Consider the following 25,043-nt stretch of genomic DNA (forward strand, 5'->3'; position numbering starts at 1 on the left):
TGCAGTGACTATTGACGTTAGCAAGAGTTTTAGACAGTCTTATGTTTTATCTTGCTTCCACATACAAACAGATGCGTAGCAAACAAAGACGAAGCATTTGAAGTTTTCTATGAAGTCCGACGATGGCGCCACCGCTAGAAGTTTATTTTTGCAAACCGCACCCTCTGCCGACTGTCAAATGGTCAAATGCAAAAATAAAACAAAATGTCTTCCTTCCTAAAATTCGTAATGGTGTCGGACCGCGGATTCTAGTGAAAAATTACCCCAAGGGACAATGTCCATCGAAACCAGGACGAATTCGGCCCTCGTGAAAAGGGCCGAACAACTGAAACGATGGGAGGAATCGGACACGAACCGCGAGCCGGTGTCGCCGAAGCAAAAATCTCGGAAAGTCAAGTTCTCCTCGGGTTGTGTATTCCTAGCGGCATGCGCCGCTGGCGACAAGGAGGAGGTGCTCAAATTACTGGAAAAGGGGGCTGACATCAACACGGCCAACGTCGACGGCCTCACGGCTCTGCATCAGGTAGGTACTGTTTGGCTGTTTGAATAAGGAAAAATTGGGGCCCTTCCACCTGTGTGAAAAGCCTCACTTTATGACGTAAAAGGCCCCAATATGGCCGCGACAGCTGTGCTATATTTTAAATCTAAAAATTTCATTCTGTACCATCCAGGGAGATTGATTAGTTTGAGCTGAAATTGGTCCTCAAACTCTGAACTGCTTGGATGACCCACTTTTTCTGAGTGACATTTTCCTGTTTTTATTTTTGAGCAGTGTTCCTATTAGCAATCTATCTTGGTCCAAGCACCCAGATAGAGTCAAATAGGTAACTCTTGTTTAATTATATTCCTACTCCTAATTATTGACATAATTATTATTTGCTATTCTTGTGGAACCACAAAGGGCAATGACCTAAGACCTAACATACACTTAGTGCTAATTGCTAATATAATTCATTCAGCAATTCCAGAGACAAGAACTTCTCTTTTGGGTCTGAGATTGTTTTATTTTTTATTATAATTACAAGATAGCTATATTTTTTGTACTAGGACTTAAAGGCATATTCTAAGTCCATAGATATTATTACCTATAATAATGTATGTAGTAATGTTTCTTCTTATGTATTGTTCAAGTAGAAACTGTTCAATAGTGTTATCCATTCAGCTAGGTTTCAAATTATATCTTAAAAATGCAACAAATTCTCTTCAGTCTGTTTTTCAACTTAATCCATAGCTTATATCTTGGGAAATATATTAGAAAAAAACTACAAAATGTTTTCTTAAAATTTCCTTTGACAAACTTAAAGTGTTAATTTATTTATGTCATGCAATTTTTACCAACGCAGAGGTACAATTGATTTTAGATGAATATACAATGTCTAGACAATTTTTTAAATAATTCCATATTTTTCTCTTTGCTTTCTTTTATAATATATGATTTAAGTAAAATAGTATATACATTACAGTGGAAAGTAATCTGTATGTTTTGCACAATATTTATTCTCAGCATAATGTAGCTCAGGTATACTACCTTTTGCTTTCAACAGAAAAAAACACTCCTCCTGGATGAAGAACCTACTATTGATATTTACTTTGCCCCAATTTTTTTATGTATTAGAGAAGCAGTTTCCAAAATAGATTTTATGTGATTTTCAAACTTGAATCTCATTAGTTATTAGTCATATATATGTGGAGGTGTCTTTATTACTTATTAAATTGTTACTTGCCTATGATCACATGAAACTTGTATTTGAAACATTTAAATGTTGGTATGTTGGTATTATTAAAGTCAAGACAAGGGGGGTTGATGGCATACCATTTCTAAAATCTCCTTATATCTTTCCTAACCAAATCCTTTAGGTGAAAAGCATTTCGATTATGCTGCAAAATCTCAGTGTCATTAGCAAAAAAGTTGTATCTTCCATTTCCCATCACTAAAATCAGATAATTCATATACATTAAAAACAGAACCACTCCTAACATTAAACCCTGTGGAATTTCAACACCAGCCCTCCACTTCTCATAAACAGAACCATAAAACTTTAAAACATGAAATTTCCTTGATAGGCATGACCCAAATTAGTCCAGCATTCCATCCTTAAATTCATAGAATTGAAGTTTCTCCAGCAGTGTTCTATGACTAACACAGTTGAAAACCTTGATTAGAGGCATGTAGACTGCATTCTAAAGTAAAAGATGAAAAAATAAAGCAAAGAATGATATTTGTTGCCATCAATGTATTCACCAATGAATAAAAAAGAGCACCTAATGCAGCTCTGGTTTGCTTTTGCCATGTCACGAAAAATTATTTTTTTACTTTAATTACTTTACTTTACTTTACTTAATTACTTTAATATCGTTTATTTTTTTGAAATTTCATAATCTTGATTACAGCTTACTTCACAGAGTGCTGGGAACATCTACTTATTCATTTAATTTTAATTTTATTTTCCTAATGAATTTTATCTACGATTTATGCCCTACTCTGTGTACTGCAGGCTCAATTGGGCAAATTCGGTGATGATCTCCTATTGGATTTCAGTATTTACGCTTCATCCCGCATTCCATTAGATACATATCTAATGCACACAGAGCTCCAGACACGAGCAGTTGACCACCTCAACAGAGCAAACATAAAAATAACAACGCACTGCGTGTAAAAATAGTAACTTAAATTAGTGGCTGACTAATGGTGCGAGTTCGCAACTGCCAATATAGATTTAGGAAGTTGAACGAGCATGTGGAAAAACGCAAAGGTATATGGAAAACTGCATTGACTGACTTTTGTGTTTCGCAGGCATGTATAGACGACAACCTGGACATGGTTGAGTTCCTGGTTGAGCATGGAGCAGACGTGAACAGGGGCGACAACGAGGGTTGGACCCCCCTGCACGCCACTGCCAGTTGCGGGCTTATGTACATAGCAAAGTATCTTATCGAGAAGGGCAGCGATGTGGCTGCCGTCAACAACGATGGCGAGTTGGCCATCGATATAGCCGAGTGCCAAAAGATGGAGGGTTTATTGAAGAGTGAAATTGTGAAGAAAGGTAGGTATCAGCAGAAGCTCAGAAATTTGTAGAAGATGAAGGGACTGAATGAAAAGTTGAATTCCATAGACGCGTTCTTAGTCTATCTATGACGCTCTTCAAAAAATATTTTTGTCCCAATTTCATTTTACATACTTTGAAGGCAGTGAAGTTCTAGTCACTTTAAAGATTCCTTTTGACATTTTCCGTTCAATTTTTGGTTAGGCACCTCCGTTTTTTTGGCCCTTAGTCTCAGTTATATACTTTCATGATCAAATAATTTAGCAAATTATTAAATGTTTCTCGAAATTCCAGAATATGACATGACAAATAATAAGGAAACATATTTCTTTTAATACAACACCATATAAATTATGGCTAAAAATAAAAGTCGCGTTTCGCTATTGACACACACTATATCCAAATATTAACATATTACAATACTTGTTTATATAAACGTTATTAGAAAATACGTAATTTTATGAAACGAAAGGGATTTTAAAAAACGAGATATTCTGGATAATATAATTGTCGATTTAGGATTAACGTAGAGATTAGATTAGTAGTAATGATTTTTCTTCAGGTATTGATTGTGATGCGGCCAGAAACGATGAGGAGAGAGCAATGTTGAGAGACGCTAAAGAATGGCTGGCAACTAAAAGTTCCTTAGTTAACGAACCCCATCAAAAGACTGGAGCCACTGCCTTACACGTTGCATCTGCTAAGGGCTACGTCGACGTTATGAAGTGAGCACAAAATTGATTATTTATCACCCAGTTATTTAATTAGGGCTTGCGAGGTTTATCTACGCTCAGTTCAAAATTAATTAACTGTGGTTCACTTAAACTTGAAGTGTCATACCATAAGAATAACATTGCTGTTGCACCAAATATCACCGTTAAGTCACAACAACACAAATCTTATGGGATGATTAATGCACCAGTTCTAATTTAACTGAACTAATTTTCATATATCTGGGCTTTAAACCAAGTCCACAATTTCTTTAAATTATGGCAAAGTTCAGGATGTGCAAGATAAGATGTCCCACCCACGTATCCATATCTACCAGAAACAAACTTTAAAGTGTAGTTATGTACATTTTAAAGAATAATGCATGTATGAAAATTGTACTGACAAACTGGAGAAGCTCTAATATAAAATGACAAAAATAAAACTTTAGCTCCTTGTATAATGGTAACTTAAGATTTTTGGAATATAGTGTATATGGATAAGAAATTAGTGTTATTTATGATTGAAGATTTTGTTGTCTAAATTTGACCAACTAATTGTAGGATATATTGTATATGTAGGTAATTGGATGAGGCAATTTATCACAGACATTGTACTACATATGTCTAACAGCAAAATTGATAAGTGGCTAGTTTAGCTGATCCATAGTTGATCAATTTGTTTTTAATACACCCTCTATTCCCTTAAATGTTATTTGCGTTTAGGATCCTCCTACAATGTGGGGCAGACATAGATGCTCAAGATGTGGACGGCTGGAGCCCCCTCCATGCCGCAGCTCACTGGGGCCAAGAGGAGGCATGCCGTCTGCTTGTGGATAATCTGGCTGATTTAGAGTCCAAGAACATAGTCGTAAGCAACCCTTGACCCGACCCTTTTATTTTCCACATAGCTAATTCCTACCAGGGCCAAACCGCATTTGATCTGGCCGACAGCGAAATGCTAGGCGTTCTTGAGGACCTTAAAAAGAAGCAGAACAAGGAGGAGGTGAACAAAAGGAAAGCAAAGAGGAGAGACGAAATCCTAGGCAGGACCATCGAGACCGATTCGCAAGTTAAGAAGGTTACGGTGGAGATTACAGAGCCTGAGGAAATTTTGAAAAATAGTCAAGTGGGTAAGTTTCTCATTTGGCATTTCCGGAACAATACGATTTTCCACTCTTTGACTTTCTAAACAAATTCTATTTACCTCATGCAACTCCGGAAACAGAGATGGAAGTATCTAGTGAAAGCGAGTCGGAAAGCGAGACGGAGAGCTCCGAAAGCGAATCGGAGGAGAGCAGTTCCGAGGAAGATGGTAAATTTGATTCCGAAATAGTCGAACCAGTGTCGTGTTAATCTCCTCTTTAATTACTAAAGCCCCTTTTAAAGAGGGAGTTTTTAACTGTATATAACGTTTATTGGAGTCTAGGAATGGGCCCTTTTAACACGGAATGAAGCTTCACCTGCCGATGGGTTATGACTAGATTTGCCCCCAAGGAAAAAATTACGCATGCCTTATTCATCCCGCTTTTTACTTGTTCATGCATTAGCCAATACCAAATATTTCAGTTAATAGTCAGTTTGATAATTTACGTAAATTATTGGTTTATGCTGTCCATTTCTTATGCAAATCTCATTACTCTTAGACGTTTTTGGTATGTCTTGTTTGAATTCCTCGTAATTTATTAAAATTGGTCATTTGAAGTATCCTATTCTGATATAAAACTTTTTGCAATTTCAATAGTCACAACTTCTAGATGATTTGTGTAATGGCAAGCTTTTATAGAAGCATGTCTGAATACCAAATTTGACATCTGTTAAAAATTTCACTTTAAGTAAAGACGCATTCTCTAGATATTATTAAAATTTATTCTGATTAAATCGCATTTTTGTAATACTGATTTTTGCTTTTGTTTATCATTTAATTCACTAATTTACTTACCCGTGATGTCATGTAATTTTTCTTTAATTTTATCGTTATGACTAACCACCATTGCCTCATAAATTCATTCCTATATAAGGAAAAATGAAACAATTTTTCTTCTGGCAACCATTTAAAACTGCATTTATACCATTTTTAAAATAACACAAAAAAGTCTGCTTAAGGTATTATCCAAGTGAATATTTATTTACTTCCATTTGAAGTGATTAACTGAAAAATGCCAGATGAAAAATGTTTTTTTAGATATCCCAGCTATACGCCATATCTATAACTCTTTAATATCTCATGCTTCCGCCATCGGTACCTTTTCTCACCATTAGGTCTGTTACAGAAAAGAAGAAAAATAGGGTGAACTCGCAGACAGGTCCCGACAAGATGATAATAAGAGAGCCCGAAGTCGCCAAGCCTCCGCTGCCGCCCAAATCTGTCGAAAACAGCGAGGAAAAAATGCCTTGGCGGCAACAACCTTCGATTAAGCCCAAACCCGATTTGGGAATTCCGGAAAAAAGTTCCGTCGGATTCAGTAAGTTGATTAATTTTGATAAGTTTTTGACGTTTCAAGCCCAAACTCGATTTAGAAATTCCTAAATAAAGTTCCGTAAGATTCCGTTAGCGGACTCGCCATGAGGCGTGTAAGCTAATCAATATAGGAATGTGAAAAATCTTTCTCAAATCAAATAATTTTTATGAATTTTGAAGCAAAAACATAATTTTATACTAAATTTTATTATGATTTTTTAGAAGACTTGAAGAATGTCCCCTCCAACTTAAACAACGATAACGAGGTCGCATTGAGGAGGACGAAGAGTTTCCAGAATGACGAGCCGTAAGTTGTCTTTCAGTCTTTTGATTTCAGCTGGTGACTAACTTTTCATTCATGATTTAAACTAGTGTTGAGTGGCATTAATATATTAACATTTCATTTTAATTATCACCAATATGTTGGTATTAAGTGGATGTCGTGTACAGGGTGTCCCAAATTCAAGGCTCGCCGTCGTAATCTCGGAAACTTTTAAGAGCTACGATCTGGTTTTAATGGGGGCAAAGTTGCGCATTAGGGTAGTTTTTTAGCTTCAGAATTTCAAATACTTCTAGAAATATCCAAACAAAAAACAGCAAATTAAGATTTTTGTATTTATTGTTTCCTTTTTTTGGAATGGCCTTCGGTGCCGTGGAGATGATCGATATTGTAATGATCTTAATTTGTGCTTGATTGAGTTCACCGTCATTCAGCTCCGAGGTATTTGGTGATGCCCAATGGCATACCACCCCTTATATCCAAAAAGTGTAATCCTACTCTTGTCTGTCCTTTAAGCTATTTATAACGTATTCCTTTAAATAATGGATAAAATTTCGACAAAAACCTGTATAACTTTCTTAAGGAATAGAATTATTGAAATCCGATATGTCGTTTCTTCTAGAGGCCTCATCATCAACTTGTCATTTTTCAGTATCTACGGACCTGGATATTGGATACTTTCTGCATATTTCATATTTTACTGGGACACCCTGTATATCCATAAGAAAAATTAGAACTATATTTTTTTAGTCCAGTTATGAATTTTACATCTGCATGCTGATTTTAGTTAAAAGACATAATCTAGTCTATCTACTTCAATGCACTTTTTACAAGGTTTTTTCAATAAAGAAGTCGGTTGAATATTAAAAATAAATAAATTTGCAATTCAAAGTCCAGGTCTATATTAGACAAAAAAATATTTAATGACAGCTCTGGAGAAACAAAACTCAAAAACAATAGAAGCATTTTATGTTCCAACAGCGTCCCAAGTAAATTATCTGGGTCTTTCTCTATATTTGGAAATAAAACTAGGATCAAGTAAATAAGAAAGTTGCAATTTCCGCATATTTATAGAGATACTTATTTGGAATTACCGAGTTTTTAAAACTGAAAATTAATGGTTACCGATTTACGCAATTTTACCCTATTTAAATCAGATCGTATCATTTAAATTGTAGTTTTTTACGAAAGCAATGCCGTAATAAAGCACCCTCAATTTGAGGTAAATAATGCTTTCTAACGTCAATAACGTTCTTGCCTACCGCTAGAAAACCACACGAATGTATAATGCATGAGCAACGTTTTATAGCGGAAGGTATATTGCTCGATAGTGTCAAATTTGGGATACCCTGTATTTTTTTAAAACGATTTTTGTCGAGAATTCGTTCAGCTACCGATCGTCATTTCGAATTAGTGCCACATTCACCGTATTAGTTCAAGACAAACGAAGAATCAACATATCGTAAAGATTGCTTTTATTTTTTTACGAATTATTTTAATTTTGTTTTATTTTTGCCACATTAACAACGTTTTCATGCGGCTAATCCCCTGAGCGCCCATTAACATGCGCCTGCTTTCTAGGTTCTACACGAAATACAAGGCTCTGCATGCGCGCATTCAGGCAAATAACGTCACGTCAGTCATATCCGCTTACAATACCCCCTCCGCCCGGCCAAAGTCTGATATCATCCTAACGAATAGCACCGAATCGCATTACAGGTACGCAGCCGTCGTCTGTCTCTTGTCTGTGTGTGTTTGTATGTCGAGGGCAAAAGCTCGGCTTTGATTCGTCATTGCGAAGCTCTGCCCCTGTTAAAAAAATTATGTGGAGGTAAGTGGAGTTTCGCAAACCGAAGCCCAACCTCTAAGTTCTAGATAAATGATGACATTGTCACTTTTTGACTCAAATAAACTAACGTGTACTAATCAGGAAAGTAATTTGGAAGTTGTGACAATGAGGCAAATATACCTGCAGAGTGTGAAGATCTTAAAAATAAAATATTTTAGCAAAATAGAACTATTTCTAAAGTTGAAAACTGGCGGAGATAAGAAATAAGTATTAAGATTGTTTAAAGTTAACATTACAACCGTGCACTATTAATTCTTACACATTGTTTATTTCGCAGATATACTAAACTAGATAGAAAACAATCACAAGGAGTTAGATTTAGACAGTTTATAGGCCAAAAGTCCTTCGGTCCATTAGGCCCTAACTGAGTAAAAATGCTTGAAAATAAGATTCAGCAAATTAATTAAAAAAAAATTATTATAATTATACCGTTATATTGTTGTATTTCTCAAAAACTAAAAGTCATCTTGTAATACTGTAAATATTATAGCGGTAGTGTCATATTGCATTTGGGGCTCACGGTATAGGTTAATTTTTAAAACATTATCAATTATTTGAAGCTCTTGAAATGAAGGCATAAATTTGGAAAATTCCACCCTGTATTTTTTGTTTGTTTTTGTTTTTTTATATGCATATTTTTTCAGCATGAATTTAATTTCAATTCAAAGTAGAGATTTCATTTGTTTCAATAATAGAAAGAATCAACATTTTATTTCTGTGCCTTTTCGGGACTTTTGCAGGAGCAACAAAGATGACAAGAGCAACGAAGTCAATAGCGCCGCTGGCACGAACGTCGCGATGTCGCCCACGAAGGTGACGTCACCCACGACCAGCCCGCAACCACCGCCTACGCCAACCAATCAGAGCCCCCTAAGAAGGTTTGTTTTTTTTTTATTCGTTTGATACTCGTCCAGAAAAAAATGTTAAACTAAATTATTGCGAAGTGGCCTAAGGTTGCCGCTCAATCAAACCACTGTGACAACGAACGGTACCGTGACCACGCCTCCAAAGGTGGCCACACCCACCAGTGCCTCTACCACACCTACAACTCCCGGAGCCACCCGGTTCCAGATGTTTAAGAATTTCTTCAAGTACGGCGCGTTCTAGTGTGATTTATTTTTTTCGTTGTGCTTCTAACCCTTGAAAGTTTTAGTTTAGCGACTGCCTAACCTAGGATTGACATTGTTTTGTCCTTATTGTTGAAAATTTTAAATACGTCGACGTTGTTTCAAATGACAATTACAGTGTAGTTCCACGCCTACGAAGGCGTTTCAGTTATTCATTTACATACCTCTCTTCTCATAACTAGACATCATATAAAACAGTATTTAAATATTAGGAAAACTAAAATATGTTTTCTCTATTTTACATATTCTCTTCCTTTTCTATAGACAAATTTACAGAGATCATTTATCTATTATATTATGTTGAGGCGTAAATACCCTTTCTATCCAAAGAACAGACGGAAAAGTGTAAGTCTGAAGACTTTAAGAAAGACTATAATGTCATATTATTTCAATTTAACTAACTGGTGTGTGGTAAAACGATGGCTTCATAAAACTTTCAGGCCCTATATTCCGAAACTCGAGTTCGGGAAATAACCTATTCATTTTCTGCATGTTGCCACGGTTGTTGGAATGCGTCGATAGATGGTCCTTAAGTTGATATCTAAACATTTATAAAATTTATTTTTCTATTTCTAAACCAGTCAATTAACACTGTTCAGTTCGGACAGTCTGATAGATTAGCATATAACCATGACAACCATGTTACTATGTTCAATTCAAAATTGCTCTGAAACTCATATTGATGAAATAGCCCATAATAAGGCAAAAATAACCATGTAACGTTTTTGTAGGTCTTTCGTGCCTCCCGTAAGAGATGAAGAGAGCGAAACTCAAAGAAAAGCACATGCGAAGCGCGTGCGAGAGACGAGACGGTCGACGCAGGGTGTCACATTAGAGGAGATTAAGTCGGCGGAGCAGCTGGTTAAACTGCAAAATCAGCCTAACAATAATAACAACACGGATACGGTAAGCAAGACGTTTTAGCTACTTCCATTTGTGTGTAATGGGGCCCTTATAGGCCGGAGAAGTGGCAGACAACACCACGGTGACCGTGTCCGTGACCATCCCGACGGCTACGCCTACGGTGATCACCAGAACGGAGGCCACGCCTTCCGGAGGTGGATCTAGCGAGTCCTCGATCAATGGCAGCTCGAATGACGTCCACACCATGTCTGCGCCAAACGATACCCACGAGCGTCGTCCCTCCTGGCGACTCAAAGTAGACGGAGGTAGCAAGGTAAATGGAATTTTCCTGTATTCGCTTGTTTTTGGGTTATCGGGGTGAGTTTTGGTGCGATTTTGTTTTTATTTTCAGCCTATCTGTACGTGGTGCGCAGCCTGATTCGAATTTGTTATTTTTTCCAGAGCCTCCTGCACGCGGCAGGCTGCGCAGCTCTTTGCTTCTACGTTTTGTTGTATCCTACGCATGTTTTTTTCCTATGCTTGATGCTCATACTGATTTTTTTTGTGGAGTAATTTTTGGCTTAGAAGTGGCAACGCCGCCTTGGGTTTCATTTCTCTTTCTCGGAACGTAGAAGTTTTCCTCGTTACCCCGCTAAGAACAATTATATATCTTAACTTTAAAACTCACCTATAATCGAAATGAGTATATGTATATCCAAAACTGAAACTTCATTCCTTGTTTACTATTAGGATATTCAACAGAGTTTAAGTACTTCAAAATCTCAGAAATGCAATCACCGTTCGGCGTAGCCACTTCAGTCGGCTGACATTTATCTGTCACACGGCAAATATAGGGTGATTAATATTACTGGATTTTATTATATGGGGGAAAGGCTTTGAGTGCGGCGTTGCCAAAATGTTCCATGTTTTTTGTTCGTCCCAAAAAATTTTGTCCGCTCTGAATGGATTTAAAATGGTTCGATGAAAATTTTGATGATTGCCAAGTCACTCACCTTATTCGCTACTTTACAAAAGCCAAGGGGGGCCAATTGAGATCGCAACTATCCCCTCTCATGTTGTTTCTAAAATGAGCAACGTCCATGGAGTTTAATTGCACCATTCGTAGGCTGCTTTATTTACATTGATTTCTTTTGTTTTTTTTTGTAACCAATATAACAACATTGCGCGTTTTATTTTTAAGCTTGATGGCAGTGTACTCGGCGTTTTTTTTTTGTTCGAGCAGTATTACAATTTTGACAGATACCAAAAGTCAGTTAACTTTTCAGGATAAAATTTATGAAAATGTCGCAACAGCGTATTCTTGATTTTGAAGCCAATTGTGTTATGCGAAATTGATAAGTGTTAGTGAATAACTTATCATATGAGATATATTATGAAGATATGAGATGTAATATGAATATATTATGAGATTCAAATTTGTATCTCATAATATAGTTATATAGCATTATCACTTGCAAGTGATGTAGTTAACTGACGAAATTGACGTAGTGTTCCAAGATAAGCGAAATTATGGAAAAAATGTGTGTGTGATGATCTTACTTACAATAGTGCGATATTTCCATGTTGTCCGTCATACTTTCCAGTTACTTAATTACTCACCCAATTAGGTCAGCAACAATTTTGTGAGTCGACAGATAGGGTTGCCAGTGATACGAAATACGAAGCTCCATTTTTTTAAAACTTTTGATTAGTCGTTCACCGTTGCCACTTTTATTTCATAAATATCCACTTTCAAAAGTATTATGCATTAATTAAACAATCAATGTTAACTGAAAGGAATAATTTAAAAAAATGCACGAGAAAAAAATGTTTAGGATAATGCAATGTTGTTCTTATATTTTATGATTTTTTGTTTGTGCCTAACCCGTGTTCCGGTACGTATTCACCCCCACTTTTAATGAGTACATATGTATAAAAGAAAAATGAGGTCTAGAAATTGAACCAGCATTTTCAATTTTTATACATTGTTGCCAATTTTGGGTTGAAACGGTATGAAAGAAAATGTCAATTTTTGTAGATATGGTTAGGATTCCTCGTTTTAGAGTTCTGTTTTTCAGGCGTAACGCAAGATTATTATGTTCTGGGGGTTCCGGACGTTTGTGAAATGTGGCAACAGTGTGTGCTTTAATTATATTTTTATCTCATTTTATGTTCCTGTTAAAGTTTGATTTTGATGACGTTGATTGGCCAAAACTTTTCTTTGGCCAAAAAATTCTTTTTCATTTTCGCATGTTCCTATAGAATCACGACCCTGATAGTTGAGGAGTAATATAAATTGGTATTTAAGTATTCCGGTGTCAAATTCTTTTATTTTTCGCCTAATTTCAATCCACTTCAAAAACTCACAACATCACAACAACTTCAAATACTCGGCAAACATCATCATGGTCGTGACCAAAATTTGCAGCTTTCTCTTGCCGCCGCCTCTTTGGCCTCTCTCTTCAAACTCCTTTGGGTAGATATTGATATGAGTGACCTATTATGAAGCTATGCACATTCTTAAACTCTATTTTATTTTTGTAAATAATATACAGATAATTGCTTGGGTTTTGTTGCTTAATGTACAGGGTCCTTCCTCGCTTAATATAATTGGCATAGTTTCCTTACTAGTCTCGTTTGTTTATACCAGTCACGGTGGTTGTGGCTTACCGTCGCGATGGCTACCAAAATGCCCATCGTTTGTGTCTCGATATACCATTGGTCGACGCCTAGCACCGCCTGGTGAGCATTGTGACCGCAACATTACTATTACTGATTGGTCCTCTATTGTATCGTTTCTCCAATCCTTCTTGTATCTTTCTATTCTAATAGATTACTAATTATGAAGTAAAGAGGGAAGACCCTGTACTTAACTAACTTCTGCGCCGTATATACATCGGAATATGTAGTAGTAAGTTATAGGTTACTGCTTTTTGTTATTAATTATTAAGTATTATTCCTTTTGATGGCTTGAATTAAAAACAATTGTTTTTCGTTATAACTGCGTTCCAAACGTACTTTTAACGTAGAAGTAATTTGTTTGTGGTTGGTTTCCATATGCTTTTTAATTTCAATTTGCAGACTGGAGGACCGATATTAATTACTTATTACGCTTTGTTGCTGTGAATTTACGTAGTCACTAACAGTATTTAAAAATCGCTGAATTTATTGTTTTTATTATTTGTTTTCAATAAAAAAAGTTAAAACGTTTGAGCATTTTTTCTCTCAACATCCAATGATTCTCGGAACGGCATAGTTCACATAACATTTCCTTTTTGTTACGACAGTTCAAGTTGGAGGATGCCACTAAACCGGAATTGCCGAGTACGCCCTCTTTCGTCAGACGGCTCAACCCAACGAGTAACTTGATTAGGCCGTCTTCGGCGCCCATCGACACCGCAGAAACCACTACCGTTACCATCCCGCTTCGGCGACCCAAAACCCTCGATGAGAAAGGTAAGATCTCGGTGGAAGTGGTCCATGGGTAGTGAAAATTAAGTCTTATGTCCCAGATCAAGACAAAGAGAACGACGCCAGGACCGCGCAAGCCACACTGGCAACGCAGGCGGCCATCCAGAGAAGAAGGCGACCGAAACGCAGGTCTACTGGTGTCGTTTCTTTTGACAACGTCGAGGTAAGTATTCAGTTAATTTCATGTCAATTAAACAGCAATTTATTCTTGTCGAAGAAGTTGTACCATTTTATACAGTCGTTAGATAAAACGTCAGCATCAATCGACGTGATTGGTCCAGCCAATTTGGAATTTTCAAGTGGTGTAGCCACCCAATTTTATTATCAACGTACGTTATTAACAAATTGGTCTTAAAAATTATTGCTTTACGTTAAAATAGTCTTATGGATCAACCTAATTATATCCTAATTAATGTCAAATAGTTTTATGCAATTGATGAAAGTCTGAAACACATATTGTTAAAGTCTATATTTGGTTTTAGGACTGTAGCAAATTTACCTTTATCTTAGCTTAGCGAACACAAATGTTACCCTCACATGCCTGTTACAGGTAAGCTTACCAGGAGTTCCATGTAAGATGTCTGACATGACCCTTAAGGCTTAGTTGTATGAAAATCGATTCAGCTGAAGTAGAACAAGTACAATAGACATTCGACACCATAAACAAAATAAAGCAATGCACGTTCACGTTAGCGATTTATTTACGTAAATGGGGGTTAGTCTAAACAAAGCAGAAAACAGATTATTTGGTGACAAAAAAGTCTGAAATCTTAATTTGGTTCTTAAAATTTGTAATTTTTTACACAAAAGCTGTTTCTCTAATTTTTTTAAAACTATGAAGTCTGTGATGCCCATACCACTATATTTTGCACACTGTATTGCAGTATTTGCAGTCATAGCACCTTTCAGTGAAACCTTACTTGACATTTCTTGAAGATTCTCGACTACATGAACTTTAAATTCTTCTTGGTCGTTTTCACATTCCTTGTCAGCATCATTCCATTCCAATATATCAGCTTCCGTGAATGTGACCTATAAATATACGTAAATTAAATATGTAATAACAGATTTAAAAGGAAAAGATAAATCCCTCACTTGTAGTGCTAATGTATTTAGAAGATTACAGAATTTCGAGACTAAGCCTGCATTGTCATCGTCCCATAGACGTTTTAAAACAGAAAAAGATAATTCATCATTGTCGTCCTCGGACATTTCATTGTTCTCTAAAATATTTCTCTAACTTTTCGCAGTAATTTGTAAATTAAGTCGATTCCATGCAGCCGTTGACAACAGCTCCCTTAATAATCAGATTTTTCAATGTATCAGTTATGTTTAAATCACTTGCTATAACATCGGCAAGAAGGTTATTCCTGTAATATAATTTTGTAAGCCTAATTACATTTTGATCCATAGATTGGATAAACAGTTCATCATTAGGTGGAAGAAACATCTATGCACTAAAAAAAGAACAGTTTCCATTTAAAAAAACGACAGACATGGTACTTTTTCCGGAATCAGGCCATCTGTCGCGAATCGAAAAAAGTTTCAGGCAAGTCCTACGTAATTGTCGTTGCAGAATTCGAATCTGCAATAAAAAATCGGGGTTGCAATTTAAGATTTTAAAGTTACCCCTGCTCCACCCCCAGGTGGTAGAGTTAGGAAGTCATGGTTGGTGTCATTCAGTGGGTCCCTTCGAAACAAACAAATTTCATTTGGAACTTTTTTCAATTCGATGCGTAATTTTCGAGAAATTCCGATTTGTCAGGTTAAATGAACCACCCGGTATAACAATATGTATTCATTTAACTTTTCGGCAACCGTTCAAAAGTAACCGGCAAATGTTGCAATGCAAAAAGTGAAACAATAGGCGATCGTCAATAAACGACAAAACAAAACTGGGGAAATACCGAACACGTATCGAGTGCGACTGTCAGGGAATCCCCGGAAGTAGTTTCCCTGGTAAGGGAATCATTTGATCATGTTATACGGTGGCTAATGTAATAGAAATGTTATCTACGTTATCCGATGTTCACGGTATTGAGTGTCTACTGTATTTCATTCATGTCATAAGATTGCCATTGCTGTCGCTAAGGGTCATAAGTGACATACATATATTTTACTGTAATGTTATTCTTATGGTATGATTGAAAAACCAGTTTTGGTTTAGCTGAACGATACTTAACCAATTTACATATAACTGGGTCTAAATCAACCTGAGTGTTGCATCATGTGGGTGCATATGTAGTTAAAGTACTGCCATTAAATTCCAGTCATCCTGTATAATCTTTCAATAGTACTCGATGAACTATTTCTCTTATTATATATTGCAGTAGATTATGACAGCAAAATTACATTTTGTTTGTGCAGAAGTTTTATCAATTAATAAGCACAACTCCGATTAATTCAGGTTTAGAATTATTAATCACCACTATTTGATCGAAACTGCCTTGACATTTGTACGCATTGTAGGTACATCTTTAATTTAACGATTCGTTTCTGTGATTTTGAAGGACATGGACCAGGAAAAGGACCCCTCTGCCGGAGGCGATACAGCGTATATCAACAAACTGTCCAATGAGGTAGGAGCCAAATTTTTCTCTAAACCGTTTCGATTTCCGTTTGCGTAAATCAGTTTTTGACGTATCCAACCTCCCAACAATGATTTTTCTTTATTTGCGTATATATGGGTAAAATCCTGACACGACGCCACTGATTTGCTTAGATTTTTCTCTCCGGCTAATTATTGTTATTAATAGAGCCACAGCTAGCACCGTTTACGACGAGCGAGTTTGAGTCATTTTTCGTTATCAGACTACATATTTTCGTGGTATTCTTGAGCTATTAATAGTTTTTTACTGTTTTATGCAGAAAAATTGATGGAATAATAATTACTGATTTCAAACACCTGACAAGCAAGATTCAAGCTGACCAGTATCATTTAAGGACCTTCAAAAACATTAACATATTCGATGTATTTGCAACATTGCGTCGTTCATTCTTTGACATATGTCTTATAAGACCTGAGTAATAGCTGAAAAGGTTGAGTAACTACGCCTGTATTTACTCACGAGTCACCGTCTCTCAGTTAACATCCGTCACATTTAAAGTCGGTGACACACATATAGTGGAATAAAATTTTGGTGGCTAAAATGTGTGAAAGCGGTATGACTACATTAAGGAATTTGGGATTCCTTCGCAATGTCGAATTCTGCCTTAATACAATACTTAACGGTGCATATGCTGTCGTGTAGTTGTTTTGTTCATCACTGAAATTTACGGGATCGTCATATTGCTCAAGTTTCAATTAACCAGAAAATCTTTCGTGAGTACCTGCTCCTTAAACGTTGACGTATGACCAGTGTCGAACATTGCCAGCGGACACAATTAGACATTTTGGGAAAATGAACTATAAAATGTACTCGACCCACGTGTCTGACGCGTTGGAAACCTGGCCCGTTGCCAGATTTACGTAGCCAGTCCAGCGGCGTACATGGGCGTTTGAGGCCAAGCGGTTTTTTAGACCTAGAATACTTAATCTCGGGCTATAATTATTGTCTTGCTTACGACATAGCCATAGCAACTAAAAATAGACGCAGTGTTTTTGTTTTCCTTTCTGAAGTTTTACCTCAGGATAGATGATCATAAGACATAAATACAATGCACTAAGCGCCGTTCACTACTTCTTGAAAGTTATTTATAAGTCGCAGTCTCATACAGGAATCATTTATTTCGGATTAATTTTAGTCACATTGGAAGCGGGGGCTCGCGCGGAAGCTGCATTAAACTCACCCCCGAAGACGGCAACGTCGCACGGGTCTCAGTGGCGGCGAGCGCTGCTGCGTTGACGCTTTGTGTAGTTTTTCCCCGCTCTAAATTTTATCGTGTGGGCACAGGCACCAGTTATTATTAACGCAAGCAGTGTATAATTCAATTTCGCTGAATGGAGAGGTTATTTCGATCCGTCCGATTTGTCGATATAGAAAATCTCTCGCATCATAGTGTATTTTTTTTTTGTTTATGGTGGTTTTAGTGCGGCTGTTTCTCGTAGTGCGGGCTCGAAACGCAGCGAAAGAAACAGAAACCAGACCACCTGCTTTAGCGCATACAGCGTCAAATTCCTCGGAACGCGCGAAAATTTACCTGGCAAACACAAAGACATATTTATAGTTCTAATTCCAAAAAAGCGGTAATTTTTAAACGCGCTCTTTCGAGTGACTACCATGTCGAATTCCGCCTCGTACCATCACACGCCCAGAAGCAAACAACCTATCCCGCCGGTGCGGCACAGGTCAGCCTCGGCCGTGAGGGCAGGTACTAATTCGTATAACGGCCGTCCCCGCAGTGTGGGGTACTACGGCAACACCACCAACCCGTACAGCGCAAGTTCCAACCCTTACAGCTCCCCATACGGCAGCAATAGCAGCCTGTTATCTTCATACGGCTCATACGGGTCCTCCTACGGTTCAAGGTTATCTTTTGTTTCTTAAGGAACCAAAAAGGAATGTTGTTCTAATGCTTACAGTGTGGGTGATTCAGTGTAAGCCACTATTTTACGACTTTTCTGCGTTACGTTTTTTAATTTTGCCATTTACTTAAACCACCTTTATATAGCAATGTAATGGTTGTTCATTATTTGTTGTAAGTCTGGAATTTTTCACGAAAAATCATAGCCACATTGGTTTCGCAGGTACGGGGTCTGTTTGAAAACTTTGCGTTTTAAATTACTTACAACAGTATTTCATTTATCCAAGGATATAATAACGTTTGTCGTGTGCCGTTTTTAACTCTCAGGCTATAGGGATTTCTCATAACTTACTACAAATGATGTTTCCCAATTTTCAGATATATTTAAGTTAATTAATTTTTATTGATAAAGACACTTTCTTACATTTCATAAATAAATTTCTATAATTATTTCCTTCAACCAGTACAATGTTTTTCTTTACAGCTCAATTTCTGCAGAGCTTTGTTTATTATCATTGTTTTACTGTAATGTTGCGAAGCACTACTGGATGGTTTCCAAGTTGCATTCTGGAAAATCTCTGTTAGTTTTTCAAGGTATGATTTGTCTGTAGACCTAAATTATTAATTAAAAAACTGATATTTTTGCACGATATTATTATAAACGATAAAACCTAACCGTTTATTATCACTTCATTTTCCATAAAGTTGTATTTCTTTATTGCATTTTTTACTGCAAAGCACAGCATCTGGTTACTGACGTCACTTTTGTTCCGGAAATTTAAAGTACAACAAGTAAATTGAAATTTATGCTGGAAAATCTTAAGCATTTTGTGTTATTAAGCCGTCAAATGTGGTACCTTGAAATAGGACATTTTCGAGACCACAGAGGATACCTTATGTCTGCATTATCATTAGTTGTCTGGCAAAATTTATGAAATTCTCAGACAAAGCATTAGAACGACGTTTCGAATTTGCTTACAGTGTCAATAACAAATGTTAATAGACACTTCACGACATCTTATAGCTATCAAAGTCCCTACTTTCCCAACGGGTATCGTGGAACAACTGGCGCGGGAGGCTACGCCAGCCTTACGATTCCCGGCAAGTCTCTCTCTAATGTGTTGACTCCCAACTATTCAAAGTCTTATGATAACAACAGGGATTACACGAAGGTTAGAAAATTACATTACGATGGTGGTAGTATGTCTAAAGAATGACTTTGCCTCAAGAACGATGCAGTTCGAAGATCCAGGGGCGAGTTGGCGCGAGGCAACAGCTATCGCGAACGGTCGGTCTCTAGGTCTAGAAACACGTTGCCTGGAAGTTCTATGGGCAGCAGGTCAATCAGTTTAACCTCGTTGAATTCTGAAGGATATATTGTAAGTTCAGTGGAGTCATGTCATTAAGAGTATTATAAATACAATGGAGACAAATTTCAGTTAAAAAAATTTTAAACCTCCTTTATCAGTATTTCCATTTTCACTTATTCACTTGTTTTACCAGAAGTTGGTAAGAAAATTTTGTGCCCTGCAGAAGTTGAATTTAGAACCAAGCTTTGCGAGCAATTTGAATCTCCAGTTGTTTCAGGATATCATGTTTCGTTACCAGTGAATAAAAAATAGTAATTGTTGGTAAACTCATAATGGGGTGTAGGAACATGATAAAATCTGTATTGTATCACATTCCATTAGCGAAGAACACGAAAAACCCCCTCAAATATATGTCTCCCCCCAAAATAAGCCTGTTAAAATTTCTGCATTCATTACTACCATCAAATTGTTTAATAGATCTTGAATATCAAATTTCAATAGTACATGAACGGGTTAGCCCTTGAAATTTCTTTTAATTGAAAAATAGTCACTTACAAATAAAAACGACATAAACTGTCTCCAAAAATTCACAGTATCTCACTAAATATGTATGACAGATGACAGCGTCAATTCATTTGTCAAATATTTTTGAAACAACGTCATCTATTGGTGATTTAATAATGGAATCACTTTTCAATGCTGTTACCGATTAGCTTTAAACTACCCATTTTAATTTAGTCAATATTTACAATGTTATCCATGGGTTGTATGAATACGTCAAAAAACGGTATTTTTTTTAAGGATTCTAGAATTAATGTAGATGGGTTTCAGAGCGGTTCTGAGCGGACTAGTCGATCGCGTATTGGCAGCACCGCAGACATTCGAAATGAGAACGGAGAAATAGACTACAAGAAGCTGTACGAGGAGCAGCTGGTGGAGAACGATCGGCTCAGGGAGAAGCTGAGAAAGTCTGATGAGGAGCATAGGGAAACCAAACAGACGTTAGAGAAGATAAATTTAGTGGTGAGTTCAGGCACGAGGATTTTCGTCAGTGCCTGTGTCATTGCCAATGTTGTGCAAACAAGTGCTGGGCGGTTTCAGCCTTGCGGTTAAGCGACGTAAAATTCGACAAGGTGTTTTCTATTACATTACATGCTATTATTGAGATATTTAACTAAAAATAGCCCAATATTGAAGTGAATGACGGACATTTTAAAACATTTGGTGTTTTAGTCAGGTTAAAATTGCTGTTTAAAGGTTGAATGTTTCTCACCTATTGTAAACATTACATCTTGAGATTGAGGTGAAGGTTTCTCATAAAGGAAAAGATTAGACCACCTGACACGAAAACAAAAACGCTCACAACGTTGTCATTCTTGAAACTTTTGACAAGATGAAGTCAAAATGCAATGTTGCTATCTGTTACAAGTAAGCAGTAATTTACATTTTTGTATATTAAAAGGCAGATTGTCGCAAATAATCAATTGTCGAAATGTTGTTGAAATTTAACTACTAAGAAAATATAGTATATTTGCATAGGCATTGGCACCTAACAACAAGACAATTGTCAAAACACAAAGATATTGTTCTCGTCTTTGTTGCTACAAAAACGAATTGTACAACGTCCTTTACCAAATCAGTGATATTTTCCAATTCTGTAATTTAAAACTTGTAGCAGCAAAAGACAGATGATTGACCGTTTTGATGCTAGGAAGCAACAATAAAGAGCAATGTGCAGTTTCTTCAACATTTAATTTACATTTTCTTTTGTAGACTAGTAAAAACTCATTATCTGAGTTGGAGAAGCGAGAGAGAAGAGCGATGGAACGAAAACTAAGCGAAATGGAAGAGGAATTAAAGGTGGGTTCACAAAAGGCGTATTTAGATGCCCTCCCTTGTAACAAGATCTTAGCATTGGCTGGCACCGCCTCTCAAACCACATCATATTTTTCTCTTTCTAACAACATGTACACGTTAAAGATGGAGTGTTAGAAGAGTTAAGTGCAAAACCGGTAGTAATGAGATCTCTATGTTTCCATAGCAATTGCAAAAATTGAAAGCCGAAAACGAAAGACTAAAGGCGGACAACCGGTCTTTGACGCGGGTGATCAACAAACTGACCAACTCGGCGAAAAAATAGGTAAAAAGCAGGAACAGTTTTGTCTAATTGCCGAAAGAGAGCGCCTCAATTTGAGTTTTTGTCGTTGTTTTGTCCGCTGCGACTCATCCAGTCAAGACGCGTCCCTCCGACGAGCGCCACTAATGATTGTCGCGGCGCCCCTGGAGGGATGTGGTTCATTAATTGTTGGTTTCTAAACAACTGTACATCACATATACGTCATAATTCGCTTCGCTGTGTTTTCTTTGACCGTTGTGTAATTTTTTTATTGATTAATAACTGCTTGTAACCAATTTGAAGCTGTTTTCTTAAACATTCGCCTTTAGAGTTCCAGATTTACGTGTATTGAACAAGGATGAAACGAACTCGTTTGTTATTTTGTTTAGTAACAGTACGTTTGGAAAGTTTTCAACTTAGTCATCAACTGCGGAAAACATTTATGGTACTTTTAGAAGACAAAATGACACTTCATTATAACATTTAATACATTAAGATGGTCGCTATGTCAAGCCATTTTCTCCAGTTGGTTGAAAAAGACGTATTTTTATTAACACTGATATTATTGGATATATCGCTAGTCTGCCGTAGATAGACGCGAATTATGCATTAAAATTACTCAGAAATAAATAATATCTTTAGTAAGTTCGTTTCATTCTGCCGAACTAGTTAGTCCAGTCCAAGACGTCTTGGTAGACTCGGTAGGGTCTCTTGGGACTTGGTAGGGTCGTAAACCATAGTTAACACACCGTTGGGAGACCCTGTATGTAAACATTTTTCACTAAAATAGGTACCTCTATACAGTATTGGTTGACACTCATGTGAAGTTCTTAACCCTAGTAGTCTTCAAGTTATCGAAAGCTGACGCACTATTGTAGGATCCTGTATAAACTGACTAATATTGAAATTTTCAATGTATTGTTGATTGTTTTTTCTCTACTGGTTTACGATCCTATGGTGTGTTTACAACTTGTAACAGTGAACAATTTAAACATATTTTCAATCACCTCGAAGAGCTGAGCAAAGAATTCTTGTGTCTAATAGGAATCGCAACTATTTTTGTTCCAGAACCTGGAGAACCTCAAATCCGAGAACCAGAGGTTGAAAGACGAAAACGGCGCCCTGATCCGGGTCATCAGCAAGCTGTCAAAATAGCATAGGTCCTAACTCTTTAATTTGTCGGTTTTTCTTCATTGTTGTTGTTTAGTGGTACGTTTACTGCGCGTAGGGCGGATCCCAGGAAACTGTGCAAACGCGGCAGCTGCGGCGAAAATCAAAAGACACGCAGACGCATTTTGGGGCTTCGCCCTGCCCCTATCTGAGAACGTCCTCCACTGTATTTATTGCCTATTATCGGTAGGGGTCCCTTGCGGACTCCTACCTTTATTTAAACTTTTGTACATTTGTTTTTGAGTATTACTTTCGTTCAGAGCTGGCTTTTCCGCCCTTGAAACGGGGGTGAAAACCGCACTTATTGTTTTTGTTAGTTGTAAGTAATATTTATTCTGTAGCCCCCCGGGGTGTCCCGTCCCAATCCTCAGTGTCTGGGTTTAGACGGGATTTTACCCTGAAAACGCTTGATTTGATTCAGAAAGTTGTTTCTTGACGGAATTGAATTTGTTTTGTGATAAAGTAACACATCTTTTTGTGATTTTTTTTTGCGTCACTAACTGCCTTTCGTAAGCTTTTATTTTAGTTCAGGTAAATTGCATTTGTTTCTTTCGTTCTTACTGCACTTAAAGAAAGTTTCCATGTGTCAACCAATATTAAAGAGTTAATAGTTACAGGGTGATTTGCGTAAGTGTGCTTTTAAAAGTTCTGGCGAATTGTATTTTATTCTATAATAAGAGCCTCCGTGGGCAATAGAAAGCAAATGATTTTCCCCTGTATAGATAATGGACAATAGTGTCGCCGAATTTAACAAATGAGTGAGGGTACAACTTTAGCACAAAAAATTACACATTTGATAAGTTTCTATCTTCCTTCGTTATGTGAGTTAAATTCAATTATTTATACAAGGGAAAACTTGTGCTATAAGTTGGAATAATACATAAAAACGGCAATACGCTTATATTTGATACATGGCCATAGTAGCTCATAGTCTATCTTTTTTTGAATCAAATTTGTCGGTCAATTCTGGTTAATTGTTACTTGTGAAAGTAAATAAAAGGGTAGATATTTTACTTATGCCCATATTTCTACAGAAATGGCCGCAAAAATATCAATCTCATTTACGTCACATGCCCCATTTGAAATTTCCATGTTGCCAGAGGTTTCATTTAAAATTGATAACTCTGTACAAGTGAAATGATATTTATAAAATATAGGCCATAAATTATCATGACCATGTGTCAAATTTGAAAAAATTGTTTTTTTAACTCTCCAAAACTTTGAACGAGATGTCAGTCACGTAAATTACCCTTTAAATAAAGAACTTTGCAAAATTTAAAAAATCCGCTCTCCTATGGAAATCAAATGTTTCCCCTGGATAATAGACAATGGTATTTGGAGAACTTGTCCAAAAAGCGATGAGACCTGAAGTTTATTAAATAATGTCTCACCCATTTAGGGCCAAATGTGCTTTAACTGCCAGCTAATTTCCATAGAAACGATGGGATAGAGTCTTAGCAGTAGCCAGATTCTTTGTGTGTTACGGAAACTAGCCCCACTTGATATTAAAATTAACAGTACATTTATAATTTGGCGTTTGACTTCCGTGGCACCCAGGATTTTTTAAATATTTCATAGATAGTGTTTGTAGATTTTCGAGTCAATTTTTTGAGCTTTACATCTCCGATCAAAAATGTATCAAAATACCTTATACGTATTTACAAGTTATTAAATAAATAAATATAATAAAAACAATAATTCGGCGTCATAGCATGTAAGGCAATGATAATAATTACTTATATATTCTTGGTGCTACGTTTCTTGTGGGTAAATGACATACATACATTTGTTTGCCTATCGATGTATAAAACTCGTTTAAGTGAGTTTTTGACTAAAACGCTGTCGTGTATTCGTTCCTGATTGTAATTTCGTCGAAATAAAACGTGCCTTTTGCTTCGTGAAAACCTTCATTTTTTTTTTAAGTATAAATACCGTGTACTTTTCATGTAAATTATTTAATTTTTACTTTTAGAAGCTCCTAAATATTGTGAATAGTGATTTTATATAGCTGATTATTTAAATAAAAATTTTCGAATTAAATGTTTTCCTTTACTTTCTGAAGAAGCAAAATTTAATGTTATGCAATAAGTATGAAATGCGTATCCTGAAAATATTAGGTTGACCGACAAGATGCAAGTGAGTGTAACAAATTACATAAATAGAAAGTAGTCGTTTTGTGCCATTTGGAAATTAAGTAAAAT

General features: G+C 36.6%; 2 protein-coding genes across 7 annotated transcripts in view; both read left to right on the forward strand.

Moving 5' to 3' along the window:
- The window catches only part of LOC136412049 (protein-L-histidine N-pros-methyltransferase), a 210,724-nt gene that overhangs the window by 165,384 nt on the left and 20,297 nt on the right, over window positions 1-25,043 (forward strand). The window lies entirely within an intron of this gene.
- Mbs (Myosin binding subunit) lies at window positions 193-24,882 on the forward strand. 5 transcript variants are annotated; one of them, XM_066394833.1, is made up of 20 exons: window positions 193-523; window positions 2,795-3,044; window positions 3,607-3,769; window positions 4,478-4,622; window positions 4,677-4,884; window positions 4,980-5,066; window positions 6,025-6,216; window positions 6,435-6,519; window positions 8,074-8,211; window positions 9,082-9,219; window positions 9,286-9,432; window positions 10,200-10,374; window positions 10,427-10,645; window positions 13,599-13,767; window positions 13,824-13,945; window positions 16,293-16,361; window positions 20,388-20,579; window positions 21,330-21,416; window positions 21,598-21,696; window positions 22,741-24,882. In XM_066394833.1, exons 1-19 carry the CDS (start codon window positions 275-277, stop codon window positions 21,694-21,696), a joined length of 2,934 nt encoding a protein of 977 aa, XP_066250930.1. In that variant the 5' UTR covers window positions 193-274; the 3' UTR covers window positions 22,741-24,882. The 5 variants fall into 5 exon arrangements, with proteins under 5 accessions (XP_066250930.1, XP_066250938.1, XP_066250954.1 ...); XM_066394841.1 differs by lacking the exon at window positions 21,598-21,696; XM_066394857.1 differs by lacking the exon at window positions 8,074-8,211.

Source organism: Euwallacea similis, chromosome 1 (genome assembly GCF_039881205.1).
Source record: "Euwallacea similis isolate ESF13 chromosome 1, ESF131.1, whole genome shotgun sequence".
NCBI classification, from domain to species: Eukaryota; Metazoa; Arthropoda; class Insecta; order Coleoptera; family Curculionidae; genus Euwallacea; species Euwallacea similis.

Bases quoted from the DNA above. Each gene is read 5' to 3' on its own strand.
- Mbs (XM_066394833.1), top strand. From the start codon at position 275: ATGTCCATCGAAACCAGGACGAATTCGGCCCTCGTGAAAAGGGCCGAA. The intron at 3,045-3,606 runs GTAGGTATCAGC...ATTTTTCTTCAG, and splicing joins GAGTGAAATTGTGAAGAAAG to GTATTGATTGTGATGCGGCC. The intron at 21,417-21,597 runs GTGGGTTCACAA...ATGTTTCCATAG, and splicing joins AAATGGAAGAGGAATTAAAG to CAATTGCAAAAATTGAAAGC.